General features: G+C 38.5%; 1 protein-coding gene and 1 non-coding gene across 2 annotated transcripts in view; one reads left to right on the top strand and one right to left on the bottom strand.

The window, feature by feature from the left end:
• Positions 1 to 17574, top strand: part of Gipc2 (GIPC PDZ domain containing family member 2) — a 95763-nt gene that overhangs the window by 40817 nt on the left and 37372 nt on the right. Inside the window, exon 3 of the mRNA XM_026409999.2 lies at positions 14131 to 14311. Within this exon, the coding sequence (XP_026265784.1) occupies positions 14131 to 14311 (181 nt within the window). The remainder of the gene's footprint in view (positions 1 to 14130; positions 14312 to 17574) is intronic.
• LOC113197843 (U6 spliceosomal RNA) lies at positions 10527 to 10631 on the bottom strand. The gene has a single exon (XR_003302760.2). It is a non-coding gene; the product is annotated as a U6 spliceosomal RNA (small nuclear RNA).

Consider the following 17574-nt stretch of genomic DNA (forward strand, 5'->3'; position numbering starts at 1 on the left):
GATATTGGTCTGTAGTTTTCTTTCTTTGAAGTGTCTTTGTCTGGTTTCGGAATCAGGGTGATGTTGGCTTCGTAGAATGAATTTGGAAGTTCTCCCTCTTTTACTATTTCCTGAAATAGCTTGAAAAGTATTGGTGTTAGTTCCTCTTTAAAGGTTTTGTAAAACTCTGCTGTATACCCATCCGGTCCTGGGCTTTTCTTAGTTGGTAATCTTTTGATGGTTTCTTCTATTTCCTCTATTGTTATTGGTCTGTTTAGGTTGTCTATATCCTCCTGACTCAATCTGGGCAGATCATAAGACTTAAGGAATTTATCTATGCTTTCACTATCTTCTATTTTATTGGAGTATAAGGATTCAAAATAATTTCTAATTATCTTCTGTATTTCTGAAGTGTCTGTTGTGATATTGCCTTTTTCATCCCGTATGCTAGTAATTTGGGTTCTCTCTCTTCTTCTCTTGGTTAGCATGGCTAAGGGTCTGTCAATTTTATTTATTTTTTCAAAGAACCAACTTTTAGTTTTGTCAATTTTTTCAATTGTTTCTTTTGTTTCAATTTCATTAATTTCAGCTCTGATTTTAATTATTTCTTGCCTTCTACTTCTTTTGCTATTGTTTTGCTCTTCTTTTTCTAGGATTTTGAGATGAAGTATGAGATCATTTATTTGTTGGTTTTTTCTTTTTTTGAGGAATGAACTCCAAGCAATGAATTTTCCTCTTAGAACTGCTTTCAATGTGTCCCATAGATTCCGATATGTTGTGTCTGTGTTTTCATTTGACTCTAGGAAGTTTTTAATTTCCTCCTTGATGTCTTCTAAAACCCATTGATCATTCAGCAACCTATTGTTGATTCTCCAAGTGATGCTTGATTTTTCCTTCCTTCTTTTATCATTGATTTTCAGTTTCATTCCATTATGATCAGATAAGATGCATGGTATTATCTCTACCCCTTTATATTGTCTAAGAGTTGCCCTGTGACATAGTATATGGTCTATTTTTGAGAAGGTTCCATGTGCTGCTGAGAAAAAAGTGTAACTACTTGATGTTGGGTGGTATAGTCTATATATGTCAATTAAGTCTAGGTTGTTGATTGTGTTGTTGAGTTCTATAATTTCCTTATTTAACTTTTGTTTGGTAGATCTGTCGAGTGGTGAGAGAGGTGAGTTGAAGTCTCCCATGATTATTGTATGGTGGTCTATTAGACTCTTGAACTTGAGAAGAATTTGCTTGATGAACACAGCTGCACCATTATTTGGGGCATATATATTTATGATTGTTATGTCTTGTTGGTGTATGGTTCCCTTGAGCAGTATGAAGTGTCCTTCTTTATCCCTTTTGATTAACTTTGGCTTGAAATCTATTTTATTGGATATGAGTATGGACACTCCTGCTTGTTTCCGCAGTCCATATGAGTGGTATGATTTTTCCCAACCTTTCACCTTCAGTCTATGAATATCTTTTCCTATCAGATGCGTCTCCTGTAGGCAGCATATTGTTGGGTCTTGTTTTGTGATCCATTCTACTAGCCTGTGTCTCTTAATTGGTGAGTTTAAGCCATTAACATTTAGGGTTACTATTGAGATATGGTTTGTTCTTCCAGCCATATTTGTTTATTAATGCTATTAAACCTGATTTGTTTTCCCCCCTTTACTGTCCTACCTCCCACTGTTGGTTTTCATTATTGTTTTCCATTTCCTCTTCCTGTAGTGTTTTGCCAAGGATTTTTTGAAGAGATGGTTTTCTAGCTGCAAATTCTTTTAACTTTTGTTTATCATGGAATGTTTTAATTTCATCTTCCATCCTAAAGCTTAATTTCGCCGAATACACGATTCTTGGTTGGAACCCATTTTCTTTTAGCGTTTGAAATATGTTATTCCAGGATCTTCTAGCTTTTAGAGTCTGTGTTGAGAGATCAGCTGTTATCCTGATTGGTTTACCCCTAAATGTAATCTACTTCCTTTCTCTTGTAGCTTTTAAAATTCTCTCCTTATTCTGTATGTTTGACATCTTCATTATAATGTGTCTAGGTGTGGATCTCTTATGATTTTGCACATTCGGCGTCCTGTAGGCTTCTAAGATTTGGGGTTCTGTCTCATTCTTCAAGTCTGGGAAGTTTTCTCTTATTATTTCACTGAACAGATTGTTTATTCCTTTGGTTTGGAGCTCTGTGCCTTCCTGTATCCCAATGACTCTTAAGTTTGGTCTTTTGATATTATCCCATAGTTCTTGGATGTTCTGCTCATGGTTTCTTAGCAGACTTGCTGAGCTGTCTATGTTCTTTTCCAGTTGAAATACTTTATCTTCATTGTCTGATGTTCTCTCTTCTAGGTGATCTACTCTGCTGGTAGTATTCTCAATTGAGTTTTTAAGTTGGTTTATTGTTTCCTGCATTTCTAGGATTTCTATTTGTTTGTTTTTTATTACCTCTATCTCCCTGTGAAATTGATCTTTTACTTCCTGGATTTGTTTGTCAATGTGGTCTTTCATTATCTGATTTTGCTGTCTCATGTCTTCCTTGAGACTCCAGATCATCTGAAGCATGTATATCCTGACCTCTCTATCTGACATTCCATCTTTTGCACCTATTACCTCTTCTAAAGTTGAGTTGACCTGCATTGCCTGTGGTCCTTTCTTTCCTTGTCTTTTCATACTGCTGGCGTTTCTTTCTGTTTGGTGAAACTGTTGTGTTTTTGAAATTTTCCCTCTATTTATTTATATTGCTCTTGTATGGTTGAAAGATCACCTTGCAGGGCAGGTAGTGGCTGTGATACTCCTCCAATTTGTGTGATCCGTCTGATACGCTGGCAGGCCCTAGGTCTACTCTTCTGGTCGGTCAAAGGTCCGCCTACCCAGCAGGCATGAGGGGCACCTCTGTCACTCCGCAGGTTGCTGGGCCTGACCTCCCGATGGGTCGAAGGTTCGCTTAGCTTGCAGGCACTGGGGGAGGGGCCGGTTCCACCCCTCAGTAGGCCGCTCGGCCCCATCTGCCAGTGGTCACAGCCCTCCTACCTTGTAGACACTGGGGGAGGGGACGGGCCTGCCCTTCAGCAAGCCGCCGGCCCTGTCCTACTTGTGGGTCCTGACCGCGTTCCCTGCAGGCGTGTGTAGCTGTTCTGTCACTCGGCAGGTTGCTGGACCTGACCCGCCCGTGGGTTGCAGGTTCGCCTAGCTTTCAGGCACTGGGGGAGGGGCCGGTTCCACCCCTCAGCAGGCCGCTGGGGCCATCCGCCGCTGGTCAGGGTCCCGCCTACCTTGCAGACACTGGGGGAGGGGACGGGCCTGCCCTTCAGCAAGCCGCCGGCCCTGTCCTACTTGTGTGTCCTGTCCGCGTTCCCTGCCGGCATGCGTAGCTGATCTCTCGCTCGGCAGGTTGCTGGACCTGACCCCTCCTTCCTTTCTTTCTCTCCCCTTTTTGGTTGCCACAAGCTGAGCAACTTTCATCCAGTGTGACCTTTGACCATAATACTGTTACTCACTTTGGGCCCAAAGCAGTGGAGCCAGCCAATCACAGACTGAAATCTCTGAAGCCATAAGCAAAAAAAAAAAAAAATCTTTCTCTAATTTTTTTTTCAGGTATCATTAACAACACAAACTGACTAACATACACATTCAGTAGGATCTTGAATATATATGTGTTTGTCTTATGTAGACTTTATTATGTTGAGAGTATGATCCTTTTGTACCTAATTTATTCAGGGCTGTTATCATAAGGGAATGTTGAATATTACTAAAGGCCTTTTATTTATCTATTGAGGTGATTGTGTGATTTTTGTCCTTGATTTTATTTATGTGCTATATTATATTTATTGATTTGTGTATGTAGAACCATTCTTGCATCCCTCAAATGAAACAAACTTGATGATAGTGTATGATCTTTTTAATATGCTGTTAAATTCAATTTGCATGTATTTTGTTGAATATTCTCACATCTATGTTCATCAAGGATATTGGTTCATACTTTTTCTTTTTTTTTTTGGTAGTACTGGTGATTGAACCCAGGGACATTCTACCACTGAGCTACATTCCTAGTCCTTTTAATTTTTTTATTTTGCGACTGGGTCTCACTAAGTTGTTGGGCCTTGAAGTTGTGATCCTTCTGCCTCAGCCTCCGGAATTGTGCTGGGATTACAGGTGTGCACCACCATGTCTTGTTAGTTTTTTAGTGTTCTTGTCAGATTTTGATAGCAGGGTAATACTGGCTTTGTAGAATAAGTTTGGAAGTGTTCCTGCCCTTTATAGTTTATGGACTAGTTTGAGGAATATTAGTGCTTATTCTTTTTTAAAAGTCTGATAAAATTTAGCAGTGAATTCATCTTGTTCTGGACTTTCCTTTGTTGGGACACTTTTTATTACTGCTTCAATATCATTATTTGTTATTGCTCTATTTTTTTTTTGTTTTTATATCCTCTTGGTTCAATTTTGAAAGGGCCTATGTTTCCAGAAATTTGTCTATTTCTTCTAGATTTTCCAATTTGTTAACATAACTTTTCAAAATATCCCCTAAATATATATATAACATTTTTTTTTTTGTGTGTGTGTGTGTGTGTGTGTGTGTCTGTGGTGGTACTGGGGATTGAAATCAGGTGTGCTCTACTACAGAGCTCTACATTTCAAGCCGTTTTATTTTTTATTTTGAGACAGGATCTCACTAAATTGCCAAGGCTGGGCTCAAATTTGTGATCCTCCGCCTCAGTCTCCTGAGTACCTGAGGTTATAGGTATGTGCCGCTGCTCCTGGCTTTCTTCAGTGACTCATTATTCAATACTATGTTGTTTAATTTTCATGTGCTTGTATTTCTGCCTCTCTTTTTTTTCGGGGGGTGGGTACCGGGGTACTTGGCCACTGAGCCATATCCCCAATCCTATTTTGTATTTTATTTAGAGACAGGGTGGGATTACAGGCATGCACCATGGTGGTCGGCCATAATTTCTGCAGCTTCTCTTGCTGCTGATTTTGTTTCCTTCCACTGTGATCAGATAAGATGTAAGAAATTATTACATTTTTTTTGAATTCATTAAGACTTGCTTTATAGAATAATAAACTATCTGTTTTGGGAAGAGTTCCATGGACTGATGAAAAGAATGTGTGTTATGCAGCTCTTGGGTGGAATATTCTATAGATGTCTATTAAGTCCATTTGATCTATCATATAACTTAAATCTGATGTTACTTTGTTGATTTTTTTTGTCTAGATGATCTATTTATTGGTGATAGTAGTATATTGAAGTTTCCCATGTTATTTATTGGGGCCTATTTTACTTTTGATGTCTACTGGCATTTGTTTTATGAAATTTGATGTTCTGATGTTAGTGCATATGTATTTATAATTGTTATATCTTATTCCTTGATCAGTAGATAGTGACCTTTTTTGTCTCTTAACTGATTTTGTCTAAAAGTCTATTTTGTCATATATAACTACAGCTGCTCCTACTTGCTTTCAAATTCCATTTGCTTGGAATATCCTTTTCTATACTTTCACTTTGCAGGTTAGGTAAGTGTCTATGTGCAGCTATGTTAGTCAACTTTTTTTTTTGCTGTGACCAAAATATCTGGCATAAACAACTTGAGGAATAAATGTTTATTTTGGCTTATGGTTTCAAAGGTTTCAGTTCATGGTTGGACAGTTTTGTTGCTTTGGGCCTGAGATGAGGCAGAACACCATGGTGGACGGGCATGGCAGAGAAAATCTGCTCAGTTCTTGGAGTGGTGGTGGTGGTGTAGGAATTGGATAGAAAATAAACCCTTCCAGGACACACTCCCAATGACCTGCTTCCTCCAACCACATCCCAACTGCTTACAGTTTTTAAATCCTTCTAGTAGTCCATTTAAATTATTAACCCATCAAACAGATTAATCTCCTAATGAGATATTGTCTTCATGATCCAATCATTTCCCTAAAGCACCACACCTGGACATGGCTATTTTAGGGACTACATCTTAAACAGATGAATTGTGGAGAGACATTCTAGATTCAAACTGTAATAGCAGTGTATTATTGGGTCTTGTGTCCCCTGCTCTCTCCCAGACAGGGTCTTGGTTTTTAATCCATTCAGATGGTCTGTGTCTTTTAATTGGAGAATTAAGACCATTCACATTCAGAATTATTGAAAGTTATATGCTCATTTATATGCTATATGCTTAGTTAATGCTTTTTGTGGAAGGTATTTTTTCTTCTTCTTTGATTCTGAAGGCTAACCTTGCTGGGTATAGTATTTTTGGTTAGCAATTATTTTCTTTCAGGACTTGAAATGTGTTATTTCATGCACTCCTGGCCTTCAGAGTTTCTGGTGAGAAATCTTCTGTTAGTCTAATGGTTTCATCTTGAAATGTGATTTGGTGCTTCTCTTTCGTAGCTTTTAATATTATTTATTTCTTCTGTACTTTTGGCAATTTAACTATAATATGTTGTGGGTATGTTCTTTTCTGGTTATGTCTATTTGGAGTCCTAAATGCCTTCTATATCTGGATGTCCAAGTCTTTCCTAAGATATGGGAGATTTTCTGCTATTATTTCACTGACTATATTTTCTGTATCCATGGATGCTTGATCTTTTAATGCTGTCCCAGAGATCTTGTATGCTCTCTTCATTCATCCATTCTTTTTTTCTTTCTTTAGTACTATGAACATTAGGAAGTGACAGATTACCTTGTTTGTTCTTATTTCTTGTCCATCTATGTTGATATTTGCACATCTGTTGGGGTCAGTATCTCTTCTGTTTTTATGTGGTGGCTTTATGGTATGCATTTTTCTTAAGCCAGTGTGAATGCAGTGGTTTGTCATACAGTATGTTTATTTCTAATCTCACTCCATAGTGTAATCTCCCTGTAGCTTGTTTGGTTGTGATTTGTGGATTAGGGCACAGAGCATACCATATTGAATTTGAAAAGATACACTATCTCTGCAAGACTTGTAAGAGTGGGGAATTCTTGTACTTCAGATAGATATGGTATAGACAGCAGAGTATGTGGGATGTGACTCTGGGTACTTCAATTTTGGAAGTGGTAGCCTCTATCTGGAGTTGGGGTTTTCCACAAGTACTGTTGATGGCAGTAGAACTATTATTTGAAAGTGATTCTGATACTGATTTTTTCAGTGTAGTTGAAGAGCCTGAAGCTCCTTTCTTCTTATTGGAGACTGGACTTGGAATGACAACTTCTCCTCTGTGGGACTCATCTTCAGATATAATAGCCCTGCATGATCTGACCAGGTGTGGCCAAGAATGATGTAGAGGATCCATATAGATGTAATGACATTTTGTTTGTCTTCTCTAATATGACTGTAGGAATAACACAGAATACAGTCCAGGATACAGGCCCCAGCCTTCCTTATCTGTGCACACCTAGTATGGGAGGTCAGTTGAGAGCTTATGTCCCCCTTTTCTTTAAGCAGAAGTGTCTGCCAGGATCTTAGCAGGACTGGTTGTGGTTGGTGCTGGGCTTAATTCCTCTCATCTGAGCTGGGAATGTTGTCAGAGACATCAGCACTTCCTGATGCATCTGAATCCCTGGGTTCAATTCTCAGCACTGGAAAAAATAAAAGACAGAGAGAAAGGGAGAAATAATTAAAACTACCTAAAAACAAAAAGACAACGGATAGGGAAAATGATATTAAAAATAAAAGGGAAAAACATGAGAAAGAAAAAAAAGGAAAAATTAAAAATGAAACAAAAGTAAGAAAAAAAAGATAGAATAGAGAACAACAACAACAAACTCCTCCAAGGCACTCAAACATGTTTCTTACTAGGACTTCTAAGGTTGGAATTCACCAGGTATGGGGATAGTAGTGTGGTTCAACTACTGCTTGCTATAGTTCCTCTCAGCTCTTGCCAAGTGAGTTTGGGGTGGTATCCAGGTTGTGCCCTGGGTATCTTGCTGAATAGGTTGAGGCAGAGTGTTGATCTTGAAGGGGTATATATATTCTCTCACAAGGCTTTTAGTCTGTGCACCTGGGGGCATGGCGATTGTTGGAACCACAACAAGCCCCTCTCCCCAGCTGAATTTTGGCAGAATGTAGTCTGTGACAGGTGTATGTTTGCTTCTGAGGGTTTTAGTCTTTGTGCTGGGTGGCCTGGTGAATGGCAAAACTGTAGCGGATCCCCAGAATTTCTCCAAGGGTAGGGGGAGCAATTGAACCACTGAGTTCTGAACTGAAAGTGATGATACAAGGACTTGGCAGTCAGCTAGCCTTCATCCTGGCACCTTCAGACCTGGTCATGCAGAAGCACACTCGATTGGTTTTGTTCATGTTGTAGAGGTCAGAATTGCTGAACTGCTGTGCCCTCCACTCCTTCTAGTTGCAGCTGGGTAGAAACACTCCTCTAAGCCTCACTTGTCTAATGTGGCCACTGTCCATCTAGTCAGTGCAGCAAATGTCCACTGGAACCCTGACATGTGATTATGCCAGATTTTCTGACCCCCAGAGCAGTTTGGTCTCTGACAATAGGACCCATCTCAAGGGCTCCTGGCTAAAGCACTGTTTGCTGAGGGGTGGATGAATTTCTTCTCCAAAGCTAACTTGTAATGCATAGTCCTTGTCACCTAGTTGTTTGTCTGTAGGGTGCTGTCCTCTGTGCCATATTGCAACTTTTTCTCTTTCACCTTTACTCCCTTGGAAGGGAGAGTCCCCTTTCCCCAGCTAAGCTTCCAGACACTGGGAATTCTCTTGTTGTATTATTATCCCTACTCTCTGGCTTTCACCAGGTTTTGTTTCCTTTGCTGTCAATTTACAATGCTCACCCATAGCCACCAACCCCAAAAGCAGTTACACAACTGTTGCTTTGTTTCTATCCCCTGGGAGGAGAAAACTAGTACTGGGTGTCACTATTATGCTATCTTGAGCCTTCAGGGTTTTTTCTTTGTAGTTTTTTAAAATTTAGAATAGTCCCTTAGCCTTTTGAGAGACATCCTTTAATTTGAGGTGTTTTTTTTGATGTTTCTTCATGTTAGAGACAGGTTGTGCATTTTGGGAAGGAGAATTACATTAAGTACTACTGTGTCCTCAGTGTACCACAGTCAGAAGGTGTTTGATGTTGGTTTGTCTCGTTATTTATGATATTAATTTTTATCTCTTGTCTAAAGTGGAGTCCACCAGTCTTTTCACTGCAAAGGTATTCCATTTTCCTTTGTAATTAATAAATAATGGTGGGGAGATAATTTGAGATTATGAAAATATCCTATTCCCTTACTCACAATCCACACATCTAGCATCTGTTGATATATCTTGCTTGAATCAATTTTTCCTATGATGGTTGCAAAATGAGGTTTTCCCAATACCATCATTCTTTATATATTTCTTAGAAAACATTCTATTTTAAAAAGCTGTCATTACTTATTTACTTATTTATTTATTAGCATGAGTACATTATTTCTTATTTTATTCAATGGGTTGTAAGCTAGCACTATAATTGATTTTGATGCTCAAATTTTCTGAGATTTGGCCTGTGGGAATCCTGTTGGCTCTTTCAATGTGGCTTCCATCATTTAACAGAGCAATTCCTTACTTTCTGGCACAAGATGTTCTAGGCTCATCTTATGTCTTCCTTTTCCCAGGCCTAGACTCAACAATTTCTCTAAGGAACTCTGATTTTTTAAAATTATATTTCAAATTCAAGTTGTTATGAGTTGTACTCTTTCATTGCTACTGGAGTTTTATTATTTCTAGGTCTTTTCAGTGATAACATTAGAAAAACATGTTTATGCTGGGCATGGTGGTACATGCCTGTAACCCCAGCAACTCAGAAGGTAGAGGCAGGAGGATTGCAAGTTCAAAGCCAGCCTCAGCAATTTAGTGAATCCCTAAGCAACTCAGTGAGACCCTGTCTCTAAATAAAATACAGAAAAGGGATGGGAGATGTGACTCAGTGATAAGTGCCTCTGGGTTCAATCCCTAGTACCAAAAAACAAACAAACAAACCAAAACAAAGAAAAACATGTTTATTAGAAATGATGAATTCATAATTATGCTTCATTCTCATCTCAAGGTTATTCCTTGGGTTTTCTATAAAAATATTTACTTTGAAATTTATTCAAATAAATACTCATTTACTTAGTCCTGTAATTTATACCAACCAGTTTCAGTATTGCTATATCCATAAATACTCTGGAAAATAAACCTATTGAGAAGAGTTCAGGATCTGAATGCACTCATTTCGTTTTTAGATTGTGTGTGTGTGTATGTGTGTATAAATTATATAGAGTTGAAGTTTTGTATTCACAAGTTACTTGGAATAGTTTTTTCCTACTTCCCCCTACCACAGGTGACTATGCGCTTCAATTGAAATACTATTGAGTCCATTTGCTTCTGTTTGTTTTTTCCTCATCCCTGTTTAGCTAATTTTATTTTTTGAATATAAAAAATATTATATGATTCAAAAAAGGTCAAAACTATATTAAAATATATATTCAAAGATGTACCATTTCTTCTCCTACTCCTTCTACCCAATTAGCTTCCCCCACTTCTTAGAAGTAATCAGTTTTATTCATTTCTGACGTATCCTTCCTGTGATTCTTATCTTAGCCAAAATAAGCAGAAAAAAAAAATGGAATGTGCATGAGTTTGCATGCTATCCTTGTGCAGGGACCATGCTTGTCTCTTCTGTATGACTACAATTTCAGTGTATATAGTACTGAAGTAAATACTTAATGTGCTTTTAATAGTAGCTGGAAGTAAGAGTAGGTCAAAGTAAGAGTAGGACAGTGATAGGATTTAAGGGCAAGGGGCAGGACTCCAGATTGGGGAAGCAGTACAGTGTAATGAATAAAGCTGGGAATGTAGAATCAGACAAGCCTGTGACGCTGATTAAGTCATTGAACCTTTCTGAACCTTCTCTCAAATATTAGCATCTACCTTATAGGGTTATTTGAGACATAAAGATAATACGTGAAAATACCTGACAGTGTTCTTAATTGTTAGCTAATACTTTAATCATAAAACTAGTAACAATAAATCATTACATAATTAGGAGAGAGAGAGAGAGAGAGACATGGCAGATAAATGCTTTCTGTAGTTCTCCACGATTCTCACAGGTGAAACTCCTCAGGTGAAAAGACAGCGGACCTAAACAGTCATGATTTTAACATCCAGGTCTCAACATTTCCCAGGACAAAAAGTATATAAATAACTTCGTTAGAAAATTTAAATCATGCTTATAATGAAACCAATTTCTAGTCTAGACTGAGACAGGAACTGGCAGATATGTCCTGTAAAGGGCCAGATAGTAAATATTTTGCGCTTTGTGGGTTGTACAGCCTCTGTTGCAACTACTCAGCTATGTCAACGACTTAGTCACCACAGCCATGGGCAATACTTGAGTGAGTATGGATGTTTCCCTGTGGGACCAACCTTACTTACAGATACTGTGATTTAGGTTTCTTATAATTTTCATATTATAAATATTGTTTTGATTATTAAAAACCATTCAAAAAAAAGTAAAAACCAGCTGAGGTAAGTGGTACATGCCTGTTGATCCCAGAGACTTGGAAGGCCAAGGCAGGAGGACTGTGTTTGAGGCCAGCCTCAGCAACTTAGTGAGTCCTTGTCTCAAAATAAAAAATAAAAAGGACTGGGGATGTAGGATGGTGATAGAGCACCCCTGGGTTCAGTCCCCATTGCTACCTCATTCTTCATTCTACCTATTTAGGAGGCTAAGTTCCAGGTAACCCATTCTATAAATAATCAATGTCTCCAAGTTTGCTTCTAAATCTGGCCCAACTTCTGGTTTTCCTCTCTAAGTTTCTCATACTGATTTTCCCTTCTTTCATCCCAGATTCTCTGCCTGGATTCTCACTCTGCTGCCTGCTCTGACTCCTGGTAACTGCCTTTCCTCCTTTGGTCTGGGTCCTCTTCTAGTGACAGTTATACCTACTCAGTAGCCTGGGCAATGAGAAATTGCTATTACTCCAACCATTATTTCAGGAGTAAGGGTGAGGCGTGACTTTTAGGTCTTTTACTTATTAATTTTATGTAATGCTTATTTTTAATAAACTCATAAAAATAAGTCTGAAAAACTAAAAATAGCATGTAGTAGAACACTGAAATTTGCATGGTATAATTTAATCAAATATAAAATAGTTTCAAGCTATATCAAGAGATAAATTAGAATAAAAGTTAAGAAAACAGTTCAAGTTAAATTCTTTAATACCTTTAAAATGGTTATGTAACAGTATGTTTAAATTTTTTTCTTTAGACTCTAATCTGTTGCTTAATCTTGTTTATTTTTCTGTTGCAGTTTAGAAAATGTAGTTGTATTGAATGGTATGTTCTGATTACTTTTGTTTTTGTTAACTATAGAAGTCTAATAAGGATTTCTAATAAAACAATGCCAGATTATGCAATTTCCGGTTTCTTTGCTTTATAATTAACAATTTGTAATGATAAATAATAAACTCTGTTTAAATTGGTATTATTTTCCATTTGCATGTAGCGTGGTAATACTGTAACAATGAACATAGCAATATTCTTAAAATTTAAGTGTAAAAAAGGAAATCTACTCACATTTTTCATAAAAAAATCCCAACCTTCTCAGGTTCATCTTTTACAACTTTTTTTTTTGATGATGGTATTATGGAGATGCTGAGGTACATGAGATCAGTTTCTCTCATTGGACACAATGTTCAATCAGAAGATGTTACACGTCCATGTGGCAAGGATGGGGAATACACCAGCTTTTTTGAAGTAGCAGCAGCACCTGGCGTTTGTCCTGTCATTCCCGTGAAGGATTTGTGACTCCCGAGGCAGCTGATGTCCTTTATTTTGACCCACTTCTTGTCACTGTGGAAGTACTTGTACATTCATGCAGGAGTGTTACCCTTGCATAGTTTTCTAGAACTCTTGTCCCTAAAATCCTTTCAGAAATTCTTGGTGCCATCTTAGGAGCCTGGATGAGTCAGGGTTCTTTAGAGGGACGGAATAACAGGAAGTATAAGTGGGATCAATGGTGCTATACTAGACTGAAGGCTTCTGGAGAATCACTGGCAGAGTCTGCTTTGGAAGAGTGAAGAAGCCAGAGTCAGTTGATTGCAGCAGCATTCAAGAACCTATTCAAGAAGAATCGACGAGCTTGCATCTGCTGCTGCTTCCTTGCTCTTCCAACTTATATTCCATCCAATTCATGGTCCTGTTGGATGGTGCCACTCATGCGTAGGGAGGGTCTCCACTTCAGTTGATTATCCCACATGCCAAAACACATCCTCATTGATACACCCGAAAACCTCTTACTCATTGGCATCTCAATCCAATCAAGTTGACAATTCAAATTAACCATTACAGGACCTTAGATCTAATATTGAGACTCTATATAATGGATGCATTATAGAGAAGACTGAAGAAAGATGAGTTTCAAGTTTCTACTTTAGTCTTGAGTTCTCATCTAAAATAGACCAAGGAAGAACAATAGTATAAAATCACTCTTACTGACTCCTGAATGATAACCACACTTGTCTCTTATTACGTATCAGTCTTCTTAGTCAAGATCATACCATTTGAATCTTTGTATTTGTAAATAAGGTTTAAAAAATGTAGCCAACAGAAAAAAATCTTAAGCTTTATATTTCTGTAGTGGATCTCATGTTGAAATGATTCAACAATCATTTACAGAAGGATTTTCTGTGCAGGCATTGTGCCATGCACAGGACGTACAATGATGTGTTAGACTCTCTGTCCCCAAGGATATCATAATTTAGCTACGGTGAGTGAGAAGAAAAGGAGCAACTGCCCTGTGGTTTGTTGAATCTGGGACATCACTTGGTTTTTCTCAAGCCTCCATCTTCCTGATCTACCAAAAATGTTGTTAGAATTAAATTAAACAGCAAGTGTAAAGTGCTTAGCTTAAAGCTCAGTGTATATAGCAAAAAGTATTGTAGAAGATGACAGTGGCACCTTACTCATTCCTGTGGGAGGAAGTTAGGGAAAGCTTCTCAGAGGACGAGGTAACTGTGAGGTAATTGAATTCTGAATGATAAGGAAGATGAAGAATGATTGGCAGTTAGATGGTGTGGTTCTTTGCTGTTTGGTCTTCTTTAACTGAGCCTTAGCTGCATTGTTAGTATGTCAGTACAATAGATGTAATATGTCAGGAGCATGAAAAGTGATGCCTCACAGTTATTTTTTATAACATCATCAATTTTTTTTCTTTCAGAGAATTAAAGATGGTAGCATTATTGACTCAGTTAAAACAATCTGTGTGGGGGATCATATTGAATCCATAAATGGAGAAAATATCGTTGGGTGGCGTCACTATGAAGTTGCTAAGAAGTTAAAGGAATTAAAAAAAGAGGAGCTCTTTACCTTGAAGTTAATAGAACCCAAGAAGGCATTTGGTAAGTTTTGTGTGGGTGTGTGCGTACACGAATCATCTCTTCCTCTCATCTAGCTTTTCAAGGAAACAAGTACTGTTATGTGATGCCGTGTGCTTTTAGTATTTCATCTTATCTAATACATCAGCTTGGGACATAGAGAGTGACAGAGCGCTGTGCTTACAGGGACAACAACTACTGAAGGAGGAAAAATAAAGCCTTGTAGAAGGACATTTTATAAACAAACATTTGGAATGACAAAGACTAATGTCTAGTGACTAAATTTGATGTGGCTGTTCCAATCTCTGAGAACAGCACATTGTATTGTCTTCATTTTGCTGAGCAGTAAGATTTTTGATTGAGTACTTTAAGCCATAATAACTGTTGTTCATGGACCTCGGCAGCAAAAAGTTTTAATTATACACAGAATTGGTATTTAAAATAGTTATCTAGTCTATTTTAAAGACTTCCTTCACCTCTACTTTTCCTCCATTGGCATTTTGAATTTGGCAGCCTGGAACAGTATGAAATTACTCCCTCGTTGATGTGACATCTGTACTTGCTTAGTTTTAGCCACGGCAGCTGTATTACAACTGTCGTTCAAACCCCCAGGGCCATCTCATCTACACGAGAATGTGCCAGCTTCCCTCTCACTACCCAGCACTATTTTAATAAGCCAGATGAAGGCCTGTGTTCACCAGTGTTAAAATATCTTTGGCAGAATCATTCCAAGCCTGCCCTTACTCATCCGTGACCCCACCCACCCCATGTTCTTTCCTTTGCTCATAGAACACAAATATGCCTTCTAGTTGTTTCTAATGCCATTTTCTCAAGGCAGTTAGTGAAAATGGTGGGAGAATGCAGTGGGTCTGGGGAATCACATTTTCCTTGTTTTAGCAAGTAAGCTCCATCTATGGAATCAGGAAGTTTTCTCTGCTCCCACAATTCTGTGCCACTTAATGGAGATATAGTAAAGGTTACATTGCTTGTGGGAGATGGAGTTCCATAGCAGGTATAAGAAAAGAGTGCCTTCTGCCTGTGCTGCACTTGGAGGGAGCACTCTAGGAAGCTGCTGTGATTCTGCCTGGTACCCGCAGCATCTGCTCTCCCTCCTACAAAAGAAGGCCAGTGGCCCCCAGGCTGCTCTCCAGCAGCTTCTTTTGAAAGGGCTTGGTTTAGTAGTCCAGCTCCCCCAATGGCGTGGCATATGAACTAAAAGGGCAAAAGAGATTTGAGATAAATATTCTTATTTGATTTAGAGTCTTTGTAAATTAAAGCTATTCTCTTAGTACAATTGAAGAAATATGAACTCTTCCTACATTTTTTCTAACATATATTGTGTTTTCCAGAGTTAGTCATTTTCAATTTTTTCCTGTTTATGCATATTATATCTTCTGGTTCTTTTGTCTTTGTAGAAAGTTGCTACTTGTCTTGAGTGTTACAGATGTCATTGTATTTAGCTCTTATTGTCCTATAATTATAGTTCTCTCTTTGATATCAGAGACATGTGACTTAGTTAATGTACTTAAGTATCTAGCTACTATTGAACCTGCTCCTTATTGCCTAGTGAATTTCACAGATATATCTGAGATGCACCCTGGCTAGGATTTTTTTGATAGGGGTATGTATTTCAGTATCTCAAATTCTGTTGGTGCTGTAGGCTAGGATACCTGGAGATTGATTTTGGAGCAGTGATAGCTTTTTGTTTTCAAACCTACTAGTCTACATTTTTCCTCTGTGGCTTGACCCTTGACTCTGGCCCTAGCCTTAGAAGAAAGCTTTACTGCTTTGCCCATCCTCTAGCCCTTAATTTTGTTACTTTTGTTTTTGCTTCTGGGATAAAGGCAAAGCTGGTCTGTTTCTCATCCTCTGGCTTCATCCCAATGCTTAGTTCTTTGCCAGGGAGGGAGATTATATCAGAAGGTACTTGGGGGATCAGGTTTCCCCCAATTCTCTTGGTTGCAATCTTATCTTTTGCTATGTTTCCTTCCTTTCTCCTTGTATTTTCTAGCATTATCATTGACTCAGGGCCAAAAATTCAAATTTCATAGCCTTTCATTAATTATCTGCCTCTCTAGTATCTAGAATTTCTACTAGGAAACAGGGTCAGTCTAAGTCAGGAAGGGTTTTTTTTTTTTTTTATATTCATATAGCCACCTTGGCTGAAGTGAAGTCCTTTATAGGATCTTGGTGTTTTTTTTTTTTTTTTTGGTTCCAGGGATTGAACCTGGAGGGGCTTAACCAGTGAGCCACATCCCTAACTTTGCAACAGGGGCTTGCAAAATTGCTTAGGGTTTTACTAAATTGCTGAGGCTGGCTTTGAAATTTTGATCCTCTTGCCTCAGCCTCCCAAGCTGCCAGGATTACAGGTATGCACCACCGCACCTGGCCCATTTCTAGGATCTTACCAAGAACAGTCAGAAGTGGCCACATACTCCAGTATTTTGATATTTTCCTATCAACTTCCCTACAGGTTTAGGCAGGAGAGGCATGTGAGTGAACTATATCCTCAAATACTTTATTCTGCCATGGCATAATAAGGATTGTGAGCACAACATCTTTATAGCAAATAGGGGAATCCTTACTACCTGATTCCATTTCCATATTTTAGGACCACTACTTCCACACTCCACTTCTAGAGGCCCTGTATATGTTAAGATTCACTATGTAATTTAAGGGAAAAGCATTTGTTGGAAATCTACCAGGTAAGTCTCAAACAAAAATAGTTGATCAAGCCTTGGGAAAGTCAGTAACTTTCAGGGATGTGTATACCAGGAAGCTTTAATGGCATAGGATTGATGGACTTCCCTCCAATGATTTTTCATGTCACTCTACATAGGATTCAAATTCCTAGAATGTGGGGGAACTGATTACGTCATGTGCCCATCCTGAAACTGGGGAAGGCAGACTATATGATTGATAGGTCTACCAAAATCACACAGAACAGAGAGGGGGAAGTTTCCTTTTGGGTAGGAAAAAAGCAGCAGATGCCCAGCTCCTTTATCCTACACTGTTACACCTTGTTCTGAAGGCAGAGCAGTGTTGGTTTTCTTTTAACCTTGAATCTGACTCTAGCCAAGCTGTCTGCAAATATTAGAATAGATGTGGAGAGAAGAGGATATTGTCAACGGCTTTGGATATCTGTCCTTAAGGATTTCATTTTTATGCTATGAATAGAGTGCCACATAAATAGGTGTTTGGCAGTGAACTAGCTAGAGATGATGACAGCAACAAACACTGTTTCTGGGAAAGAGTAAAACCTAAATTTTCTTGGTGCTGGCCACGGG

This window comes from Urocitellus parryii, chromosome 11, assembly GCF_045843805.1.
Source record: "Urocitellus parryii isolate mUroPar1 chromosome 11, mUroPar1.hap1, whole genome shotgun sequence".
In the NCBI taxonomy this organism is placed as follows: domain Eukaryota; kingdom Metazoa; phylum Chordata; class Mammalia; order Rodentia; family Sciuridae; genus Urocitellus; species Urocitellus parryii.